Genomic DNA, 25,073 nt, shown 5'->3' with positions numbered 1-25,073 from the left:
TGGAAGAGGCTAACACCTCTGCGGACACTTAGAGCCCCTGCCCTGAGGAACTGAATCTGGGTGGTGAAAGAATTTAAATTAGCTGAATGGACCTCTGAGTCACTTTAGCTCTCATCTTCTTTTCAATGCCAATGGTTAGAAACCACCACAACTGGGACATGCAGTGACCAACAGCTGGGTGGTCAAAGGGAGGTTTGGAGCACAAAGAGGATGGTGACCCAGGGAGGGGCTTGCAGGCAGCTGCTGAAGCAAGTGCACATGCACAGCTACAAATATCCACTACAACATAAGGCAGCAACATGCTACTGACATCAGCTGAATACAGATTTTATTTGGGGGAGCTACAGGATCCCCAGTTGAGATGAAAGAGGAAGGGTGTCTGTCTCTTATGCCAGAAGGTGAATCTAAGGGATAGTGATGACTCTGAGTTTGCAAGCAGTTCTAGAGGGTGGGGATTCATCAGGAGTTGAACAAACCAACACAAAAATATGTAAAATGAAAAAATGTGGGATCATCATGGAGAAAAAAGTTATCACTAGTTTCCCTGGGTCCTGTTTTCAGACATCTGATTATGTCCTATGAAGAAGTCTATTGCCATCAAATAAGGGGTGTGCAGGATCTACCTCAGACTCTGCCATCCAGGTGATCCTCCTGCCTACCGGGTTTTTTACATGCACATATATCACCTGAGAGCTGGACAGCTGCAAAATTCTTCACCAGCCTTCACCCTCGGAGGAATCAAAACTGCACATACATTTTGGAGAACAGATGGTCTCTGGTGACTCTTTTCATTTGGGGTTCTGATTTGCATCAAAACTAACCTAACCTTTACAGATCTCAACACAAAATAATATTTTATAGGACTGCTTTTGTGCAACCCCAGATTATTATTATTCTTTTGTACTTTGTCAACCCCTTTCTTCCCCTTGACCCTGTCTTCTATTTCTGCTTTATCCCAAGCACTTCTACTCACTTCCTCCTTGTCTTCTCTTCTCTAGGCCAAAATACCAGGATTTGCACAGATGTAATGGAATTTCACTTTAGAGAAATGGCTACTTAGTGCCTTGTCTGCCCTGCGAGAGCTGGGCTCCTCTCCCAGTACACACAGAGATGTGTCCACGGAGCATCAAGTGCATTTATGAGCATTCACAGAGTATCTGGGAGTCACCTTGCGTCAGAGGTTGTGTTTTTACAGACATGAAGTAGCTATAATCAGGTTTCTAACTGAGAGCATAATAACTGTGCTTTAGCGGAGTTGTAGCTTTGGGAAAGGGTGTTTAATATGACAAAGATATTGACAGGGATGGCAGGGGAATCCTTTACATTCGAAAAACAGCTTCTGTTACCCTGTTCTGTTGATTTCTTCCTGCAAACCAAACACACTCGGTGTTTGTTGCTTTCTACATCATGCCCTGTTTGAACAGTTACTGAAGTGGATGAATAAATCATCTGACTGCTGAAAATGCATGCATAGACCTAATGCTCTAGTAAAAGGCTTTGTGTGTGTTTTGACTGTTAACATCCAGAACAGTAAATATACCTAGCAGCAAAAGGAAAATACAGCTCAGTTGCTATTTAGGGAAGGAAGCCCCATCATATTTCCAGTACACATTTTGCCAGAAGACTAAGCAGGATGCTCAGCCTTGTGGTTGTACCTGCTGGGACCCAGGACAGCCAAGAGGCCATTTTCTCTGCTGGGTCAGAGTCTCTGTGCAGCATTTGTCAATTTGAGTCTGTAAGCCCCATCTCTACAGCTCCTCTTTTTCATCTGTAGGTCTTGAAAGCATCTATAGATCCTCTGGTGAGCCAGGATGGAGGCAAGGAAAAAGAAGATGGTCAGAGCCTTGTCCAGGTCACCAAACCAAAGCTTGGTCCTGGGCAGGACCCACTGAGCTGAATCAGCTTTTCCAAATGCTGTAGTCCCCATCTCTGCTGGGGTGGTTTATTTGTGTGGTCGAGAGGCAGCTTTTCCTTCCTAAACTGTTGCACTGGCTTAACAGGAATCGTGATAACAAGGGCTGAGATCACTGATGTGTCACAGAGATAAATGACTTTCAGTTGTTGGGGGAGGATGGACAGCCCCTGATGGCCCTGCCAGCCAGGGCAGGATGCTGAACTGGCTTTACTGTAGTTCAGTTTCCCTCTCAGACTTGTACAATGACCTATGGCCCTCACACATGACTCTTTTATGTCTGCCTTCCAAATCTGGAAGGCAGATAAATCTTATTAATACCTCAAGACTTAATATTCATCATATTGTTTTCTGTGGAAAAAGCCCAACTTTTCTGGAAAGAGAAGTTCATTAGAGCCTTAAAGATGAACTCCAGAAAAATAGCTGGTGTTTCCAAACCTTACTAGAATTAGTACCATATAAGGGTAAGTTGGCAGATGATTTTAACAGCACTTACTCAAGCAAATGCTGCATCAGTGGAACAGCTTGCAAAAAGCACGGGTCTGTTCCCTCTTAACCTCCCCATAGGCACGTCCCTCTCCCTCTGAAACCACAGAGCAGATCTCAGAGGACTGCATTGGCAGTCTTGGAGGGGAAAACCATTTCCCATTTTGAAAATAAACCTAGAACCAGCAACAATTAAACGCAGCTCCTGTGTGTCAGTGCTGCCAAAGCAACACACCCAGTACAGCACTGTTCCTCCCCTTGCATCACCAACAAAGCTGCCAGCTGAATTGTGCCTGTATCCTTGGTGTCTTGGCATGGTACCAAGCAGGAAGCACATAGATAAGCTTTCAAGGATCCCAGTAGCTTTTTTAGGGCTGCTAGGCTCCAAAAAGAGCCAGTACCTTGCCGCTGGCTAGTAAAAAGAGCACACTTCACTCTGAGAACCTGGCCTTTCTGAGAACAAAGCTTTATATGTGCCAGGAGATTGCTTCAGAACGAGGTCTGATATATCACATTTTTTAGCCTTGTTTATAACATAATCTATAGCTAAACAGGAGACTGAAGAGGAAGTGCCATCCCAGAGAGGACGTACCCAACCATCAGCACAGCCCAGTCTGTGCAATGCTGCATCCTCCCAGCACCTCTTGGAGATGGGAATCCCCAGGCTGGCAGTGCTATGAGCTGCACTCACATGGGTGGGCATCTGTGCCCCATGCCACCCCAGGCAGTGCTGGTCTTGCTTCCCTTTGCCATCCTCAAAAACAATCCGTTTGCTCATCACATGGAGGTTCCAAATCTACCTACGCAGCCTGGGCAGTACTAGGTGGGACTCACCACCATACTCAGCACTCTTGCCTTTTTTTAAAGTGTATCCTATAAAGAGGCACATAAAATTATTCATAATTTGGGTGGTTAGACCTCTTTTTTTCACCATTCACCATTTAGGGAAAAAAGACAAAAGAAAGGAATTTCGGGACATTTTTAGGTGTGTGTTTCTCCTGAATGAATGAAAGAAAGTTAGAATGATTGACTGATTCATTTATTTTCTGCAACACAGAGATTTAATTGTTGAAAGCAGCTATTTTTAATGAGAGTAAAAAAAAAAAGAAAAAGCCTTAAAAGGGACTGGTTCTTGTAAAACATAAGCATTTGCCCATTTTTTAGGTAACCCCTGAAAAGTTTGCTTTCATGAAAAGCAGAGGAAACCTTGAGAAACAGCGATGAGAGAAGCACAGTAGCACACAATAATATTCATACTACTTATAAGCAAATGTGCTTATGGGAAGTACGCAAGAAAAATAAAAAAGCGAGCATGAAAGGCACTCCGAGTGTTAAATATTCATTAGTATTCCCCGCGCCGCCTGTTCTAAATATAAGATAGGTTTCAGCGCAGCCCCGGTATGTGACTGGGATGTTTTCCCCGCCCTTGTGCGATGCTATAGCCACTCGGATGGCGGGGCGTCGCCATGGCAACACGGCGATGCTACCTTTTGTTCGATGAATGAAATGACCAGTTGCGGGGTCGGCCAGGGGCACACACGCAGGGACAGCTGGGCTGCCACAGCATCTATTGTCCCGGTCACCTGCAGGTCTGGGGGTGGAAGGCAGGAGGAGGTGGCAGCATTTTGCGTCACAGAGCAATGGGTACTGGGTCCAAATCCAAATTCCCTCTGCCTTTCAGGACCGGTACAGGCAGCACAACTTGTCTCTGTGTTGGCATCCCCACCCCAAAGGTTAGGAAGGGCTCAATTTACAGAAGTTTTATCTCATCTCGGACGCACCCACAAAGGGTAAACAAGAGGAAAGCTGAGGGTTCAATTACATACCATTGAGTTTGGCTGGTTTTAGAAAACCCTCAGTCAATAGCCTGACAGTGAACACAAGGCTTTTTTGGACCATTTTTTCCTGCTGCTGGATACACAGGGCAATCAGCTGCAGAGTCAGACACTTAAAATCAATCATTTACATCTACGTGGCTAAATATCAGGAGATATCTCTGCTCTCTTTCTGGTTCATGGAGGTCTGTCAACATAGTCAGCAGAGTCTAGAAAGAGATTGATCTCCAAGGCTGAATCCAGGTAGGATGTACCAGTCTCCAGGTAGACATCTACTTTGGTCTGCTGTCTAGAGTCTAGTAGATGTATAGGTTATGACAATATGAGGGGCTTTCAAGGTATCTCACTCCCATGACTAGTTAAGGAGCTAAGAGTGATTATATTCCCATCTTCTAGATGTGGTGGGTTGAATCCAGGACAGGGTGAACCTCTGCAACACCTGTGAGAACCAGACAAGTTGGTCCCTTCTTCTGCAGATGAGATACGCTGGGTGTAGCCGCCCAGGATCTGAGTCAAATGCTGCTCCCCTCCCCAAGAAGAGAATGAGATTGCAAGTGTTCACATTCTCCTTTAACCTCTACAGTGTCTTTGATCTGAAAATCTCAAGAGCTGAGGCTGCGGAACAAGTCTGTGGTAATTTGAGAATTGCCATGAGTTGCAGCCCAGGAGAGGAAGGAAGTGTGAGACCATGGCACACACTATTGCAGCACTGCTCTCCTGGCTACAGCAACTAAAGCTCTCATTTTAAAGTGAGGATAAACTTCTCTGGCTCCCACAGATGTAAAAATACTGCTCTGAATGTGAAGGGGGATTGCAAACAGGCTGGAGTATGCCAAGAGTGGCCGTCCTGCTCCTGTAGCACAAGGAGGACAGGTTGGTTGTTGCACAGGCTAAAGCAGAGTATCTGCCTAGATGGTAGTAGAGCTCAAGTCCTGCCTGGTACCTGGAAATCAAGAGGAGGATGACATGATGCACAATACCCATTCATCCACTGTTGCTCCAGCTCTTAACTGGAAATTGCCAAACTTTTCAAGGAGCCAAGACAAAATGTGCACTTGGGTCCCCTGGCCCCACTAGTGAAGGTGGATGTGAACAGACCTTGCTGTCACACACCACTTCAGCTGTGGCTCATGATAATGCCACGCAGGAGCTGATAACTCACCCAGAGTATCCTTTGGGATGCAGCAGGGGGTCACAGCCTGCACTCCCCGGATAGGCAGACTCGCTGCTGGCTCACAGCCACAGCCATGGGTGCTGCTCAAACAGCACCATACACTTTCCCATTCCTGCTCATCCTGCTGATCTGGGCTCTGCTCTGACTCATGCAGTATCAGCACAATTCCCAATCCATTCAGATCAGAGAGGCTTTGAGTGCTGCTGAACCAGAAAGGCACCAGCTTGCTTTTCTAGTCCCTGACTGAATTCCTCTTGGGCTTTAGGAGAAATACGTTTTTGGGGTTTTTTTGTACTTGTAAACAAAGATAAGACAGGAATCCTCATGAGGCACTGTGGTTTAGCCTAGTACAAAGCAGAACTGAGAACTGAGTTGTAGGAGAACTGGGTGTTCATATGCTACCATGTGTGCGTCATCCACATTATCATATTGTATTAAAGCTTGATCAGCTGGCCTGAGATCTCAAAAATACCCAAATACTCCTCTCTCTTTACGATCTTCTCGACATTTTGGAGACTCAAATTCTCCTGATGATTTGGATGTTTCACAGATGCACAGACTTGTAAATTTCTCATCAGAGTCTGACACCACATTGTACAGCAGAAAAATCACAGCGGCCTTGTTTTACTGGAGTCTGGAGTTCCTGCTGCCATTTATTCAAAGTCTTACTGAAGTCTTTTAAATACCAATAGCAAAACATATTTATATACATCCAGCAAGAAATAGATGAGTCTGCCAGCTTTGTACCGTGTCTCTAGCTCTGGAAAACTTATCTCTGCCTTCAGTACGATATGATCAGATTCCTTCACATTTGATAAGGACCTGAATTTGGCTGAGAACAGTTAATTTTCTTTGACATGAATATTAATCACTGTAGGGGGCACCTCCCCTCCCTGTTTTTACCCCATAAAGAACAATAAGAAAAATGGCCTAAAACTGCAAGATCTACAGGGCCGAAAGGATTGGGAGAGATAGAGAGGAAAAGGGATGTGTGGGCTTGAACACCTTCCTCTGTGTCACTGTCTGGAAGTACTTTTGCTGTGGCTTGCAGGGTAGGAGTTGCATCTGTCTCTGCTTTGCACCCCGGGATGTCATGAACCACCATGACACCACCATGAACACATTCCTTTGCATCTTCTCCCCCTTAGTGGAGCCTCCAGGAGCCCAAGTTGAGCATGATGGACACATGTGGGTAGAGATAGTCCCTGGCCTGAGCAGCCAAAGCAGGAAACCAGAGCAAGAGCAGAGGTTTATGTAGAGGTGAGGAACCATAGAGGAGCAGAGGATAGGATTCTCTTTGGTGTGGTACATTTGGGGTGAATCACTTTGGGAAAGAACCTGTCTCTCTTGTTAGTCTTGCAGGAGCCTCAGTGGCTGGCTTGGATCAGAAAGCAGAATTTTAGATCGTGAAAGCTAAATGAGGTGAATCCCCATGGTCATCCAGGGAACATGTGGCAATGTCAGGAGTTTAACCAGATCTAGCTCAGTGCCTGAATCAGACTGTGACTATCCCTGAGGATGTAGCTTTGGGGCCTAAAAGGAGAGCTGATGTTGAAGGGCATTAAAAATTTCCACCTGCAGTATGCTTCAACCAGCCTGACAGTGATTTTTGAACACTGAAAATCAAGTTCTGGTGGTGTAACAGGGTATTTAATTTCATTTTTGGACAGTAACTGGGTACTGGTATGTGGAAGATTATCCCCTGGGCTGGGGAAGGTGTCTTTTTTGTGTCTGTTTTAGGAAGCGGGATGGCCCTGGGGGGAGCCGACCTTTGGAGCAGTGATGGGCAGCTGGTGCTCATTTGATGGTGTTTCAAAGGGGTTTTACTTTGGACTGGTCTGATTCAGTCCTGGGGACTGATGTATTTGTAGGTCTAAAGCCCATTTTTCGGTTGGATTCTTCTCTGAAAGAGATTCAGTCCCAACATCACTCCATGATGGAAAACAAAATGCGGGAAGCGGGAGCAATTAGGGAATTTTCCACAAAGGCATGCTCTGATCTGAATTAAAATGCTAATAGAAATGCATTCACAGAGTATCTTTTGCTGACCAACTTTTCAAGACTATATTCCTTTTGTTTAGCCCTCTTTTCTTTCTTTCTTTCTTTCTTTCTTTCTTTCTTTCTTTCTTTCTTTCTTTCTTTCTCTCCCCGAGTTCCCGGCTGACAATTGACAGGAACTCCCTTTCAGCGTGGGTTTGGTCACTCACTGACAGCAAACGCGCCCAGCAGAAAATGCTCCAACTGTTGGCGTTTCACGAGCGGGGAAAGCCTCCTGGGCTGAAGCTTGGAATCAGGATTACACCCTTTTAAGTCAGTCCCAGGGAATCCACAATCTCTCACGGTGACGAAGTTTTCTTGGTGCTTCCCTCGCTAGCACAGAGAGTGGAGGAGCATCAGCCCCAGACGGGGACGTTACCAGATTAAACCCAGCGGCACAATAGGCAGGGCAAAATCCCACACCTTCCCATCGCTGCCGCCGACCGGGTCCCCGCAGCTGGGCTGGGATCGCCTGTCCTGTGCTGAATGCATTACGTAAGGCAGGGATCGTTTGTCAGCCGCGATGGTACAAACATAGCTGCGGGCAGATTATGCACAGAGAGGGAGAGAGGAGGGAGAGGGAGGAAGGTCTCTCCAGGAACGGTGCTCCACGCGACTGAGGATTGCAAGTTGGCAGCTTGGCAGCTGGCTGAGCTCCCGTGAAAGGTGTCGCTGGCGGTCCCTGACATGCTCTTGTTCGTGTGGGATGCTTGAGACAGGAACGAGATACTAAGTTGGGGACAAGGATTGGCATGAGGATCGGATCAAAATGGAAGGGCTTCTGTCTCCGATGAGAACGAAGGTAGGAAAAGATGTTAATGTCTTTTGAAGCTGAATTTACCCGAGGAGGGGAAAGGGAGTTGCAGGGCTAGCTCTGTGAATAGGGTGTTTGCCGGGCTTTTGTCTCTTTTCTTTTCTCTCTCTTTTTTTTTTTCTTTCTTCTTTTTCAAAACTACGCTCATGAATGTAACTCGGCAGAGGAGCGACAGCAGTCACCTCTAAGAGGGGAGTAACATATCACTCTTCTTTGACAGAGATGACCTTTGTAAATGAGTTTGCCTTTTGGAGTAGACAGCCATATTTTTGTTTGAATTTCCAGTTGGAGGCTCTCATTGTGTCTGTGTGTCTGTGCGTGCTCCCAGGGGAGCCGGTTGGGGAAAGCGTACCTGCGGCACAGGGAGGGGATGCTGCTGGTGGGCTACCCCAGTACGGTGTTTTCAGCAATAAGGGATGCATGGACAAGCAAAGTGGGTGATTTTGTGCCCAAACACACTGGCAGGGTGGGAGACCTCTTGGTGTGGACCCAGACTAGGAGGCTGTAAAAGAGAGTAAGTGTGCAAAGCTAAGGAATTGCTGCACCTGTCTGATGCCTTCTCACGCTCCCAACTCTCTTTAAAGGTTTGACATTAATCCTCATTATTCGGAAACTTGAATTTCACCAGGGAAAAGCCAGAGACAGATACAGTGATGGTTTATTTTGTAAAATTTCCTTCCATGCTATTATTTCTGTGTGGTCCTGGGGGATAGACTGAATCCTGATTGTATTTTATTTAGTCGCTGCCTCCATCCCATGTGGTAACTGCCTTTGGTAAATCCTTCTGATTTCAATCCATCAGTGCATGCAATCTACCCCTCTTGTATCTCAAGATGGGAAGAACTGGGATTCAAAGACAATTCTTGCTGTCAACAATGTATCTTTCATATGTCTTAAAGGCAAACAGTTTTGAAGGTGCAATCTGACCAGGGTTGTTTTATAAAAATGCCAGACTTGAAAAAATTCTAAGAAATTGTCTGGTCCAGCCACTGTGCTGAGGCAGATCAGCTAGTCCGGTCTCCTCAATTATATCCCTGCCATCCACTACCTTAAATTAAAGGCTCTTCAATGATTGAAAGTATTTTCAATATTAAAAGCAAGAAAAGTGATTTAAATGAAAATAATTTGCCAGCAAATGGCTTCACTGCAATTCTCCAGGGGAGTAATTTTTTTTTCCTCTTTGATTCAGTTCTTTTTTGTCTTGCCCTGTAAGTTGGGAATTTGAAAAAGGACCTGCCAACTTCTTATAGCTCTCCATTACAAAGAACAATGCTATGGGCAGTTTATAGAATGAAAGATTTATAAGGGATTATAGACCCAGTCATTCATCTCTCTCATTACTGAGGAATACATACACTAATGTTAGGGGTTTTTAAGGCATTTCTCAGTATTATTTTTTTAAAAATCAGATAACGATAAAAAAGAATTCCTAACAGCTGCCCAACAGATCTCATTTCCATTATTAGAAAACGTAACTTTCATCACTTTAGTTGATGTTTCCATTCTGCTCCTTTAACCAGGCTTGAAATGACTGCTGGAGGCAGTGTCTCCCAGGGCTGGTGTGCTACCAGACTGGCGTGTGGATTACAGTCAGGCGTGTGTACTATCAGCACCTGCAGCATGTGTGTAGCTATAAAAATGACAGAGTAGAGTAAGGGAAGTGGTCCAGGACTGGCCATTCTGTTTGTTCATCTGATCTGCTTGGTAGCTGTGACCGGAATGTAAATCCTAATAACCCCATTCATAAAGTATAATCTCAATTACCACTATCAGGTTATTTATTGATCCTGTAGAAGAAACTGCTTGGGAATATAGACATGATCCTTTGGATCACGGTCTGCTCTAACAGCAGAGAAAGGGAGAGATTTTGACTTCCTCTGTGTATGGGAAAAGCTTCTCAAGCCAAAGCAATGCAGTTTTAAACCATCTACTGCAATGATGTAAAACGGGATTCTCTTGAAGATCCAGATCCTGACGTCCGTGTTACGTTGCTGTTAATCTGGAGTAGTTCCATGGCAGCGGAAGGAGATATTCAAATAGAATCTGTGAAATAAAGGTCAGCATTTAGCCCTTACATCTTTACCTTTCAGAGAAATAACAATGCATAGATCACTTGAATAGACTTGAAAAGTAATCTCATTTCCAAGATGTTTCGTAGCTGGCAGCGACTCCCTGCTCCCTGCCAGAAAATCAAGCGTAAAATCTATTAACTCTCCAAATACAACCTTAATATGTGATGGCTACAAAAAAAAAACCCTTAACAACAACTAGGCTGCCGATGTGCTGAGACCTCTGCCTGTCACACTCCCTAATATTGCCTCGTTTTTTCCCCTCGCTTCCCCCATCTGTCTGATCCCATCTGTTGTCACTTCTTTTACACTCAGTCTGTGACTGTTGGAGGCTAGTTAGAAGTTATTTTGTCCTTTGGTTTGTACACTGACATGAAGGACAGTGGGTTAATGGTCATTTCTGGCAGTGGTGCCTGGAGTGAGCCTGGAACATCTGGGAGCTCCAAGACTTTAACTCATGTAAAAACATCTCTTACATTACAGTGAAATTCAAATGAAGGCTCAGTTTTACCTTTAGTGTCCCAAGCAGCTCTATTCAACCTGCTCAAATCTAGATAAAAAATTAAAACCAATTTTCTTTGTTTCCATGGGTAAGTAGGAGGAAGGGTTGGCTCTGCAGGCACTTCTCACAGTCTGTCACCAGTAGGTGAAGACAACATATGTCTGCCTCTAATAGCCAAACATGCAAAGGTCTCTGAAATTAAGATGAGGTATAAATCCCTGCAGGTGGGCTTGGGTGAATCTCCCGGTAGCGACTGAAAATATGATTGCTGTCGGATCTTTGATCCTTATTGTTCACAGAGGTTCTCACTCCACATCAGAGCTGACAGAGAGACAGGTGGGCACATCTTGACTTCAAAAGCCCGATTTATGGTGCTGGAGCTGAGACACTGGACACTGCGTGCAGGACAGACTCCTTGCCTCTCCAGTGAGCTCCATGACAGGGTTTGCCAGCAGAGGGCTGGGAATATACCCTAACCAAGAACATATTTCATATGGGACTTGTTTCCCATTCCACAAGGTAATAAACCATTTGGTTACTGGGCCATGCTGAGTGGAAATAGAGTGGAAATAGAAGCTGTTCAAAATATTTAGTAAATTGAGTATCAAACCTCCACTGCAGCAAGTTATGGGTGATTAACACATTTCCGCTTTTGTATAACTAGGGTGCAAAAATGCAGCATTTCAAGGGAAAGGGGAGGAACACGTGGTAAAACAGGCTGGTATATCAAAATTGAAGCAGATAAGTAGAATGCGTTGAAGGGGAAATTCACTGCATTTTTTGTGTTGTTGATCAAATTTCACATGACTAGAAGTAATGGTGGGTTGTAAATATTTGGTGGGTTAATGAAGATACTTATAAATATTAGCAGAATCAGTTAAATTCTGTAACCTAAGCATGTCTGAGCCCCCTTTTTAAGAGTAAATGAATGTACACAATAGCAATGTCCGCATGCCACCTTAAGAGACTGTGAAGTCGATTGAGTACCACGAAGTGAAAAGAATGAAGAAATGCATAAATATTGCACTGCTTTTGTTAGCCTCCATTTTAATTTGTTTTATAATCCTCAACACATGCACAATTTACTTTAACCCTCAGTGCATCGCCTTCAGCAAATTACACTGGCATAAGAATTTCAGTAATTTCAATTTCTCTGCTGCTGACACTTGCCAGTGCATGCTACTGAATTTGCAATGAGCACCTGGCTCGAACCACGGCAGAACTGGCTACTGCTCTCTTTTTCTTTCAGAGGCCTGTGTTTGGCGCTTTTTTGTTTATCAAAGCACTGCTTCTCTTTCAGAGTGGTTGAAAGAACTTTTTTCAATGAACTTTTCGTCTGTTCAGAAACACACAGAGGGTAAATGGAGATTAATTACCGTCAAATTTACTAAGCTTTGCATCCAAAGATAATGAATTTTGAGTGTTCCTGTGTACAGCGAATTCAGCAAGGGAACTCAGTAAATAATGTGTGTAGTATTTAGATAGTGCTATTTAAACGTTAATGGGCCTGTTCTCTCTTATTGAATCTTATTAACTTTATCTGTTTATTGTAGATTTTGGGGATTAGCAAACTCCCATGGTGTTACTGTTTGTTTGTTAAACCCTGTTGGCTCCGCTTTCAAAGCCACTTAGTTTTTGACCACTAGATCTCTCACAAAAAATGGTTAAATTGTCCTTGTGCCTTACTTAGGGTAATTCAAAGTGGCAGAGAAACTTTGGGAGGGACCATATTCCCTGTGAGTCCTAAATAGCAGAAACCTGTGACAGCTGGCTTTTGAGATCGTCATGGGAGGAAATCAGGAGGGAAATCTACCCTAGAGAAAGGGAAGTCTGGAATCTGGGTTGCTCCTATGGATGGGATTGCTGTAATCTCTCACCCTCTTGGATGGTAACTGAAAAGCAGTTTACATGATCAGATTTTTTTTGTCATAGCATGCGACTGCACCTAGAAAAACATTTGAACAGATTCTTGACTTAATCTCACAAGCCGTCCTGCGGAAGTTCAAGTAAGGATCCTGCACTGTATGACAACTACACATCTTAAAATCACCTTACTGCACTCTTGTACAAGCCAAGAGGCAGAGTAAGTCCTTTGCCTATGTTGTGAAACCATTCCTGGTGTTTTTAAGAATGGCAAAAGAACAAGGGGTAAAAAGTGCTCCCATCCCTCCAACAGCATGCACATTCCTCCTATGGAGTTGCAGATCCCTGTTTTGATATAGCTGTGTATTTCAATCCCATTTTGAATATCCCATCAAGATAGAAAATGCTGGTGCTAATGGTACATAGACACTGGTATTTCCATAGCCATTTGTTTTGGGGGATTCAGACCTCCCAGGTGGAGTAACCTCTCCTGGGCAGTAAGCACCCAAACCTTTCACCTTCCTGAGAAGCTGAAAACCACCCATGAGATGACACAGCCACGTGAAGCCTGTAGCATGGACTGGGAAGTGCCAGGGCTTCCTTGGCAGCCCTTCCACAGGGCCCCTGCACAGGCTGTCAAGCAGTTGAAGGGGTACCTCCTTCCCTGCCTTATTATCAGTTTGACACAGAGGTTAATGAGGCCATATGTAATTCTCTGAGCTTGTAGATGGTTTAAAAGAAAGGCAATTCAAGAAATAATGAAGTCCTATGTCTGTTACTGGTAATCATAATTTTATAAATACCTGGGAGAGAGGATGTAGGGGCATAACTCAGAGCAGAATGTGGCTTTGGAATAACTCTACCATAACATTATGCCTCTGGAAAAGCAGAGCCCTTTCTTTTCTGTAACATTTCCTAAACCCATTCAGATTTAAAGACAATATATCACTGAACATAAAACCAAAAGGTTATTTTTCCTCCGCGGCTGTGCTTTGCAGCAGAGCAGTGAGCTCCATGCCTGACTGGGCTCTGCACTTGTGCACAGTTGCAGCTGGGATGGGTTATTTAATGTACAGGGGAAAGCATCCTTGTGTGTCCTGGGCAGGGGCTGGACACTGTGCTGTTAATGAGAACTGCATTGCAGAACACCAGGAGGTCAAAGTCCAGCACAGGGACTTGTGTGCTTAGTGCTGGCCAAAAACATCACGAGAAGACAACCTCTGTCCCCACATGCTCCCTACTGAAGGCTGGAAGGAAATGGGGGCATTTTGCCTCTGTTTTATAAGGAGGAAGGATTTCAGCACAGGTTCTGGTATCTCACTCATGATTCAATGGCCGAGTGGTGCTGTCCATTCTCAGCACCCTCAGGAGCACAACCGAGTCCGGGCTACACTATCCCAGCACGAGGCACCCTTGGGTGCACACCAAGCTGAGTGGGTTCAGCTCTTGCTGAGCACCCCCATGATGACTATCAGACAGACTTTGAGATGGATGAGGGTGATCACAATGCTGGGATTGCTTTATGTTTAACAAACAGAATGATTCCCCCTCTGCCATCACCAGCTGAGCATCAGGACCACACCACTGGGAGATGCAGTTAACCTTGGCACCCTGTTGTGTTGGAGCTTGGAATGATCACGGCATGCCTTGGTGACCAAAGTTCCCATATTGTGTATCAAATGCCACTAGGTCCTTTCAGGAGACGGAATTAGGAACTGCTCCCAAGTGCCCTGCTCATCTCGCACTGTCCTGACACCATGTCCCAGCTGAAGCCATCCTTCACTCTGGCCTCAATTCTCCATGTCTTGCCCAACCAGTGCAAACCCAGGCTGTAGCAGAGGAGACCAGGAACATCTCAGGTCCCCTCAAACCTTCCTGTGGCTGAGGTTGCCTGAAAGTGGCCAAGGACCTTCCCTTGACTTCCATGGGACCTCACAGAAAACCAGGGGGCTATGTAAAGACCATAGCGGTACCAAAATGTAATTATAATAGCAATCATAGCAATAACAACATACTAATAATGAATAATAATGTTTTAAAAGCAGTAGGACAAGGAATGGAATGGAGGGATCAAAGAAAAGTGATGATGACAGCATTAAAAGCATAAAACTTGCAAGCTCAGTGTGTAGGTTACAGGCTTTTTTAGGAAGAGCAGAGAAAATACACTGGTGAGCACCTAGTCATTTCATCAAGCATTTTGTTTAATGGGCAGCTGTTGGCAAGGTAGTTGGCCACCCTTTTCAAAAGCAGAAGTCAGACAGAGCAGTCCACTCTTTAGCTGTGAATCATGGGTTGTATCCCCTGGGGGAGATTGCAAAGTCTTGACTGTTGTAAATATGGGACAACTGAAAAAGGAGAAAGTTATGAGCAAGATGATTATGAAACAAAAATGTTGGTTGTCGAAATGTGCCAGCGTGGTAGTTATCTATGGAGGAAAACAGCTCTCCTGCACGTCTGTCTGATACATTAGGTCATTCTGAAGGCAGTTGTTGGTAGGAACTCTGTGTCTTGTGTTTGGGACTATATGGAATGCAATAAAGCACTTGCCCGATGCATAATTCACATACAAAATGTCTGATCCATGACCAGTGGATACCACTATAGTTCTAAGCACCTTAGCATACACTTCAGCAATGATCAGATATTTCTTGTAATATTTTACTGGACTTAAATAGATGTAGAATAAGTGTGCAGCTGGGCATGTGGGATTTCTTCCTGAGAACACACACTTAATGTACTTTAACTTGCCCTGCATTCCTCTTTTATCTACATTGCAATATAAACCCCACCAAACCTATGAGACCAAAATTCTGACCCCATCTGGTATTCAACCAGCAACACAAAAAGCTCAGACCCTGCAGGTTGTTCCAGTTCAGAGAAGACTTGAGGACAAATACAGGTGTGTTTTTGATGTAATTTATAAACATATTACTATGTCAACAAACATACAAAGTCCTGTTTACCTGACCACAGCAGATATCAAACAAATGACAGAGCAATTTTCCTGCTAAGGGTGGCTTCTTTCATGCAACATCCATCCACACCTGTGTTTTTCCTTGGTGTCTTGGTCCTTGGCTTGTTTATCCTATGAGGGAGGGTTTTTCCCTTCCCTAATACAGTCACAGGGTATCATAACACATGGAAGACCAGCTAAGGGAGTCAATCCCTTCTTCTCTTCAAGCTCTAAGTCCCCATTTTGGTTTTGGGGGGTTTTTTTGGGGGGGAAAGCCCTCGTTCCTTTTGTGCAGGAGCTCAGCTATTGTGGTGGTGATGTGTTGCAGTTTCCCTGCACCCAACGTCTCCCCATGCTCAGAACAGGAAAATCTCCCCTAATGTAGCTGTTCCAAGGCAGAGACATTTACTTGAGTCACACATGACAAGCTGAACACTGCTGTTGAAGGCTGATTTAATAGTAAATGCCTTATAAATATCATGAATAAAAATGTACCACTCCTTTTTTAACAAAATCTTGTTCATGGGTTTCCCATGCAACAAACACCAGAGGAACAAGAGAGCTCCAATGACATGTCATGGGGTCCCCTGGGCCATAGCACTGATGAAGCACAGCCCAAAGGAGCAGCCAAAACCATTCCAGTCCCTCTGAAAACATGCAGATGTCATCACCCTTCTGCTCATCCACGGCTTGGTAGCACAACATTTGCAAAGCTTGACTCTGGCAAGGGAACATTAAAGGTAGAAGCAATCTCCTAGGTAGACAACACTCAAACCACTTGAGGCTTTGAAGACAGGAGGTCAAAACAATATATCAAGTCAGTTATCAGCCAGTCCTGTCTTCCCTTCCTCCCCTCCCTCTGGCTCAGAGCTGCAGGAGCTCAGGTCCTTTGATGTAAACCTGTCAGACACTTTGGTCTCTTCCTTGCTCTACCCTGTCCTATTCTTCCACATACACATTTGTGTGAGATTTTAATTATAGGCATGATCATATTGGTAAGAAAACCCTTCCTTAATTACACGCTCAATTAATTCTAGTAGCTTAGGAGTTGAAATATGAAGTTAGGTGAAATCATTACTGCTTCTTCTAAAGCTGAATGTCTCCATGGCCAGGTTCAGAATAATACTGTAGAAGTTCATTTTCCTTCAGAAAAATGGATTTTATTTAGAAGAGATTAAATTATTTCGGATGGAGGGAATTAGAGTATTATCTGGGGCCACCGAAATTCTTTTCCAAAAAGACTAATTACTTACAGGACTAATCTTTTCAGCAAATATTCCATGATCAGGCACAAGAATTATATGGCACAAATAAGGCAATATTTAGCTTTATTATGGCTGGCAGCCCCCCTCCCCTTATGTATTGTGTTCTTTAGAGAGAGATCAATTGAGATGGGAGATTAAATGTATCTTCATAACATCAAATGCGTCTCCATGGCACCAGTGCCTCAGTGCTTATCCTCACACCCTTGCTGTTATTTGGATAGCACATGTACAGGTACTGATGGGACCTGGGTAGGGATGCCTGAGAAACATCCAGGCTGAAGACAGCTCATCTGAGCTTTAAGCAGGATCTGTCCTTATCTCTGTTAGATTGGTGACTCCAAATGTGTGGGGTAGGAAGCCTGTGTTGCATCCCCAGGATCCCTGCTGACATCCACAGCAGGCTGGAAAAAAAGGCACAAGTGGAGGGGAATAATGCCGGAATAAACAGTTTAGGGAAGGGGAGGATATGGACAGAGCATTAGGGCTGGAGTAAGGAGTTTGAGAAGTGGCAACCAGGACTAAACAGATAGGTTCTGGAGAGGACAAGTCAGGGCTAGAAGGGCAAATATGAGGTGAAGTATTTGTGTCCATGACCTGGAAACCCCCTTCAGCCCAGACTCTGTATCCCAGTTGGATATGAGTGGCAAAATGCACACATGTAAAGCTGCTTTGTGAAGAGGGAACACCATCATGATGCAAAGTAGGGAAATGCTGGAGCAAGGGAGATCCCTGCAGCCCTGTCCCATCTAATTATGCAGTCTCACGCTGTGTTTTCACAGGTTTCTTCTTGTCTCCTGCATGAGATGGACAGTGCTGATAATGAGCAGCTATTCCTTATTTTGTATTCTCCTCATTTCTTACCAGATAACCCTAGGTCTTATTTACTGAATACTGCCCTGAAAACAAAATTATTCATTTTCTTGTGTATTTTTTCTGAACCACTAATTGCAACAGTATCAAAGTTCATAAAAACTTGTAATCAGACTCTGGGTTTGTTTCCATTTAACTGATGCAGAATTGAGCCATGAAAGAATGGTTAAGGGTCTCTTTCAATTTTGGGCCATTTCTGGCTTTTCTGTATTCTTAACATCATACAGCATTGTGCTCCTCACCACTTGCTTCTGGTAGAACCCAGGCTTTCTTCAAGTCATGTGCCAGCGGTGTCACTCACAAAACCAAAAATAAAACTTAGATATCAGGGATCACTGGTAAAAGTTTGAGATATATGAGTCACTCATCACCAAATATCTTAACCCAAAGGCTGCTTCATCTTCCGCAGTGCTCCTCAGCCTCATTCCCTGTGCACCTTCCGTCTGGCACAAATGCCAAGGAGCCCTTTGGAAAGCAGACACCTTCACTGATTCATCCTTGAGGCAGCTCCACCCTACACAAGGAAGAAGGAAACCATGGTTGCAGAGTCTGGGGTGAAGGGAGCATATGATCCTGCAATTAAAAATTTCATCATAAAGCATCTACTCATGCCTGGCATTTTCTAACTTTTCACCCCGATATTCACCCAGTGCACTTTCCACGTGTATAATATCAATGAGCATATGACTACTGTCATCTGGCTGTTTTGTACTGAACCTAATGTTATTCATTCCCTCTAAGAATTCCAGATAAACTGACTGCAGTTAATCATTCCTTCTTGCACCTTTTTGGAGTAACCCAGGCTGACAAAACAGACAACTGTGGGGGTAGGTGTGAGCAGAGCTGAACTGACTGTATGAAAATACCAGGCAGCTTTTGAATGCATGAACAAAAATGCAGCACTGGGGAAAACCATGTGCTGAGGGTGGGGAGAAATTTGTGTCCTCCCATTTGCATCTCTCTATATGCCATCTTTACCCTGAATAAATGTTTTCATCCAAGTGAAAGCTGCATCTGATTATTTTCCCTCATTTGACAGGGCAGTAAAGAAAGCTTTTTAAAATGGGTGTGACTTTTACGATGTGAGCAACTCATTTTTAGAAATACATGACTGCATATGCCAGTAGTTACCCTAAATCAGTCTTGTGCATTTACTGATGATCTTTGCATTCTTGTTGAGTGTAAATTTTCTATTTAGTAAACACCACAGTATTATTAAAGTAGTCTGTCAGGTAGATTGAGAAGAAAACATTAAACAAAAATATTTTTTGGCATTTCTTTAACCTCCAACCAGTTCTTTACAGGTTCTAAATATTTTGGGGATTTTTTGTTGGTTTTTTTTTTGCTTAGGCCACAGTTTTGTCACATATTTTTGGGTTTGAGGTTTTTTTGAAGATCCTCTTAAATGGGTGATAACAGTGTTCTGGTGCCTCAGCAAGTGCAAGGGGAAGCATCAGCCAAACATTTTAAACCTGTCCCACAGACATCACAAACCTCTTTTGCTATCTGAGCTGGCTTCTCTCCTAGACAGAGCAAGAAGAAAAGGGGAAGATGGCAGAACAAGCAGGTAACTGCATAGCATAGGGTCAAAGCCTTTCCTGGTAAAACTCCTGAAACTCAGTAGAGATGAAGTGTAGTTTCCCATAGATGCAACCGAGTCCCAGGGTTATTGGTGAGAATGACTCACATTGATATCACGGATGCACAGAAAAATGGTAAAGTTGTTGGGGAGGTCATCAAATGCTGGAAAAAAACAAATATCAGTGGAGGAAAAAAATACAAAAAAACCCAAGAAACGATAATGTTTTTCAATCTGGACAGAAAAAGAGGAAGAGTTTCTTAACCTTCTCTTTTTTTTTTCCCTGTGAAAAGTATATACACCATTAAATCAGCTTAAGTCATTAATCTTCCCTGGGAGATATCACCCATAATACAAACGGGGAGATGAAATAAGGCTACGTTGTCTATTACGTATGGTTGTAAAAAGAATTAGTGTCAGAGAAGAAAAGACGAAACCCAAAGGAAATGAAACACAGGGCAGAGAGTCAGCAATGCAAACTTGTGTTATACCACCAGCCTTGAAGGAACTGCACCAGTTTTATTGAGTCAGGAAGGTGGCCACTTCTTTGTCTGTGTGATGCTCCAGACAGGGTAGAATAAGGACCAAAAAATAAGAATTTCTTAAAATTTTTCATTTCTATTGATCACCTGGTAAATTCAACAAAAAAACCAAAATCAAACCAAACTGAATCTCAGAAACAAGGAGAGATTCATGCTGATTCACAGAATGATAAATACAGAAATATTTCCGAAAACCTAAAAAAAGGTTAAAGACTCTCAGAGGCAAAAATTATTGCTGAGCATTTACATTAATTTGACAGACTTTATCTACTCTTCTGCTCCATAAAACCTAAGTGCAGTACTTAACCTGCAACCCCCAGCGATGTCTGGTGTGTGTTACTTCCCAGCCCCAGCAATGTTGAGAGATGTGCTCTGGAATGCAGAATGAAGGATACGGTGGAGTCTGCGGGCTGAAGGGAAATCATTATTACACAGTAATCAATGCTGTGCATCTTGCATGGCTTCTCAGCTTCTCTGACATCCTACCATAGCTGTCAGAGGTTGGGATTGTTTTTTTTTTCTGATTTGAATAAGGTCATACTTTGTTTGTGGCCTGTGATTTGAATCGATTTTCTTCCTTTTATGATGATGACAACACTCCTAAATTAGCCAGTAGCGCTGAAGCCTCAGTATACATCATTTTATCACCAGGGGACAAATGCACTGATGGTGGGGGTGAATGTCATTCTCTCAGAATCAGTGCAGCTGAAAGTGCAGCATTTTGAATTCATTTATTCTATATATTTTGTGAGGGACATCAAGTGCTTTCCTCCCTATAATATGTTGATAAAGAGGATAAACACAGTCCTGCCCATGCCAGACTTGCAAAGGCAAACACTTTTACCATTTCCAGACAGTCCTAGAGATGAACCGTCTGGACACAGCTTGGGATGGACCATGAAGCCAAGATCCTTCTGCCAGGCAGTAATGGGACTTACTGAGTCTCTAAGAGCAACACAGGGTAGAAATTTGGCTTAAAATTTTCCTGTCGAAGCTTTTCCAGTTTACTTGCTTTCAGAACATCTTGGTCAAAGCATGTCAGCATCAGACTTTCTCCCAGCATAAGTTAAAACTGATGGATTCCCCAGGGCCAGGGGCTCTGTGATTGCCCAAAGAAACTCATCCACAGGCTCCCTGTACCTCAGCAGTTCTCTGGTGGAAAGGACCTGTCATGGCAAGGTCTTGGCTCTGATCCTTTGGAGCTTGTAGGTCCTTTGGTTTGGTACTGATGCCCTGAAGAACATTAATGTCCGTGCTGTTGGTTCCTCCCCAGGAAGGATGAAGACTTTGCTATGCTCTTTGTTGTCAGGGCTTCACAGTACTTCTAGCTGATGAGCCTTTTGCTGGGACTAGGGGTTTACAAAAACCCTAAAGACTGTGGGTAAGGCCCTGGGGTCCAGGTCCCAGAGGGGGCAGGTCAGAAGGGAAATCGAAGTTTCCAGTCCAACACCATCAGTGCTGTCTCATCATCTTCGTCCAGCAGAGACTTAAGAGTTTTCCACTGCGGCCTCAGAAACCTCTTTGTGTTGGCTCCCTGCCCAGCTCTGAAATCGTCCTCACGAATCCACACAAATACTGTTGAAATAACACACTCCCGTGGATAACACCCTATAAACTTCTGCTGCGCTCTCCCACTGCACTCACTGGGAGATGAGGAATGTTAATGCCTGGAGGGCGTCCTCTTAATTGCATGGCCCCCATCCAATGGCAGCATATGTACAAATTAGCTGTGACTGCCAGTGTGCGCAGCGCTGGTGCTGCTCGGGAGGATCCGCGCTGGTGTTAATGCAAATACAGGAGGCAATTCCATGGAGAAGTCAGCCATGGCTTGGTATTAATCCTCAGGCACAAGACATAAGGTTTTTCTGGCTTGACTCTAATGTAAAAGAAACTGTGGTAATAAGAGGGTCCTTCAGCCAGATGATTATGAGAGATTAATTAATACCCAGCACAATTCCATACCTTCTGTAGAAATAGAGTGTATTCCATATCTTCTGTAGAAAGGCAGAAGTATTTTGGTGAATGAGCCAGTAAGTGTCAGTGAGGAACGAGTGAGAAGTATTGGATTACATATGAACTATTCTTAATGTGGTTGTTCCCAATCCCTGAAGGCCAAGGATACCTTCTAAATGAATTGAAAAACAATGAAGGGAGCAAAGAAAAAAACCCAGTGGCTGTCCATCTGAAGTGATGCTGCTGCTGTGTAGGCAGAGCTCTCATCTTCAAGTGAGCTTGTGTTGTCCTCAGAGCAAGCAACTTCCTTCAGCAAAACACTCACAGAGCACCAGCCCTCACCATACCCCAATGCCATATTAAAGTTGATGAAGTCCTAAAGATTGCTTATTCCCCTCTGAAACTGGTATTGTGAGCTGGCCAGGAGGGTTTTTTTTCTGGGGATTTGTTTAAGGGAACAGGTTGGGCAAGCAATGAGCACTGATACATTCACATTCATCGACATGTGCTGACTAGATCATCCTTCAGGCAAGAAAGCAAACTATTCTCCAGTCTGATACAGTTCTTGTTACTAAAGGTTTGGTGGTGTCATCAGTGCCAGCCTTTTGCCTGCTGAAACAAAACCTTGGGTCACTCCTGTGCTTTATGCAGCTCAGCAGAGCTTTGGTAGTAGGGTTTGGAAGCTGGTTAGCAGCTGTATTCACCTCTAATAAGGCAGCTACAGACTCAAGGTGTGCAATTATTGATGTGGTGACTAGCAAAGTGCTCAGGAGGAAAAAAAACAAGGAAGCTGCCAGGCAACTGCATGAAAATAGAGCCAGATGAAAAGTGAGCCCTGAAAGGCAGATGCTCTGAGAAAGAAAGGGTGGGTGTGAGCTGCTGAGGATTGCTGGATGCAGAAACACTTGTAGATGAACCTCGTCTGACATGCTTGTTGCTTCCCTGGCCTTAGGGAAATTACTTAAATCTATGTTTTTCTCTCCCCCAGTTTTCTAAATTGAGGTTGTAATACCTGCCCACCTACACACCTTTCAAAAGAATATTCTGAAGCTCTGTCTGTTTGTAAACTGCTCAGGAAATAGAATATGCCAAACTCTTTCAGTATATAGCAAAAATTATAAAAAAATTAGTCCTGGAAGGTTCTCAGTCTTGGAGACAAAATAGGCACACTTGCACTGTTCGCAGTAGGAGTCTGTCCAAATTGATCTCAATATTTCCAGTATGGGAGATTTGACCCCCAGGTAACCAGCTCCTCTCCCTCTGCTCAACTAGTGTTACCCTTAAAGAGGTTTTCCTAAAGCCCACTTCATTTATCCCTGAAGAGTAAGCCAGATTGTCCTTCTCTTGTAATTAATCCCTGCCCTATCTTCCACCTTTCCATGACAATCTGTTTCACACCACCTCAGGCTTCTCTTTTCTGGACCACAGAAACCTACATAATGTAACCTTTCTTCACTGGTCATGTTTTCTAAACCATAATCATTCCCATTGCCCTTTTCCAGGAATTGTTCAATAATTTCTTAGAAGTGGGTGGGTAAATGTGGACACAGTCTCCAAGTCCTAGAGATGCTTGCTTGATGATCCTGAACTCATCTCTCAGAGGAGATCTGCCTTTAAAGATAGATAGATAGATAGATAGATAGATAGATAGATAGATAGATAGATAGACAGATAGACAATTTTTTTTTCAATATAGCATTTTGCTGTTGATTCATGTGCAGTTTGGGATTAAAAAAACAACATTTAAAATTATCTTCTGCATGGCACAGAGATTTATCCAGCTGATAAGCTGCTGCCTTTTATTGTGTGAAACCTCTCACATTTTTTCTAATTTATCAACCTCCAATATTTTTCTCTCTGCACGTAGCAACATGCCTATTTTTATTGACAAAGTGTTGTAAAATTTAACAGAAAATGCTATAATTGCTACAGGTTTACTTTAAGCCTCCTATAAAAATTAATATAATATAAAATAAAAGCCCCGCTGTAAAATGCTTTAAAACCCCATGAGCAAAATATTCATCTCTGTTAGATTTTACAAGGTTTAGAGAGACTACAACAAATCCCTATCAATTTAGGGTTGACTCTTTATCTTGTGCAAATTGCCATATCTGCTTTGACTTCACTTTTAGCCATACAATTCACAGCAAGTGAGCCTTTAATCTCCACTGTAAGCCATAAAACTGACTGAGACACCGTACACTTTGGACCAAATGTTCTTAAACCTTGAGAACCTCATGCGTGCAAGGAGGGCCCAGCTTAAGTGGTGGAAGGAGATGGCCTCTCTTCATCTCTGAAGTGTGACCTGGATGCCTCTTTTCCAGAACAAGTAATAAAAACTTGGCACAGAAGTGCAGCTAAAACTTCCTCTTTTTGAAGCATGAAATGACAGTGGTATCTTCCAAGTCCTCAGCGTCGTAAGAAGTTACATGAGGTGCTGATACTTTAGTGCTGCCCATCAGATCCACGTCAAGGTGTAGCCAAAGACCAACCCCAAGTCCCACAACAAACTCTCAGTTGCAGACCTTCCCATTATTCTTCCAGTGACTCACTCCATCACACCCAACAACAGCAGGAGCCAACATTCAGTCTTTGATCCAAGCCCAAACTTCTGCCTGGCTCACAGTAACACACTGCACACTGGGACATACAGTCCTTGTTGGATAATTAAGGGAAAAGATGGACACAATTTCGTAAAACACCCATAAATTAAGCCGAATTCAATGACTTGGCAGTGGGCTAGTGCAACACTTAATTGAGGAAAATTTGGCCCTCACCATTGCTCCATATGAAGCTACCATGTGCTTTGCATATTGATTATTTACTAATCAGGAAATGTACTTTAACAAGTTTATTCCTGTGTAAACTTCTCAGGCGTGCAGATGCTTAAAGCAGACTACATTGCTACCAATTGTATTTTTAATTGCTCTGTTTAGAGAGTCTCATTGATCTAATCAGAGCTAAATAAGTCCCACGGTACTTCCCCTAGTAAAGTTTACAGAGGATGTGTTTCTTTCATTTGCTCTAAATGAAACCTTCTGCTGTGCTGTCCATGGTCAAACACAACGCCAGCGAGCGGAGCGGAATGCTCCATGCTTTATATAAATTTGTTTTTTCTGCAGTTCAGAATTCCTGTCACCCAGGCAGTAGGAAAGCAGCTGGGTGACATTATCAGTAATTGCTTAATATTGTCATTGCATTTGCTTACATGGAAAAAAA

General features: G+C 43.6%; 1 protein-coding gene and 1 long non-coding RNA gene across 5 annotated transcripts in view; both read left to right on the top strand.

Annotated features, from left to right (window-relative positions):
• FRMD4A (FERM domain containing 4A) overlaps nt 1-25,073 on the top strand; it is a 364,535-nt gene that overhangs the window by 79,011 nt on the left and 260,451 nt on the right. Inside the window, exon 1 of one of the 4 annotated variants that reach the window (XM_032687620.1) lies at nt 7,856-8,246. The exons of the other annotated variants lie outside the window; for them this stretch is intronic. Coding sequence (XP_032543511.1) covers nt 8,214-8,246 — 33 coding nt within the window. The 5' untranslated portion in view covers nt 7,856-8,213. Of the gene's footprint in view, nt 1-7,855; nt 8,247-25,073 lie in introns of those variants that run through there. 4 annotated transcript variants of the gene reach the window in all.
• On the top strand, nt 3,920-4,429 carry LOC116786723. The gene is made up of 3 exons (XR_004357053.1): nt 3,920-3,987; nt 4,080-4,131; nt 4,322-4,429. It is a non-coding gene; the product is annotated as an uncharacterized LOC116786723 (long non-coding RNA).

Source organism: Chiroxiphia lanceolata, chromosome 5 (genome assembly GCF_009829145.1).
Source record: "Chiroxiphia lanceolata isolate bChiLan1 chromosome 5, bChiLan1.pri, whole genome shotgun sequence".
Lineage (NCBI taxonomy): Eukaryota > Metazoa > Chordata > Aves > Passeriformes > Pipridae > Chiroxiphia > Chiroxiphia lanceolata.
This window is presented reverse-complemented; position numbering and strand designations above follow the sequence as displayed.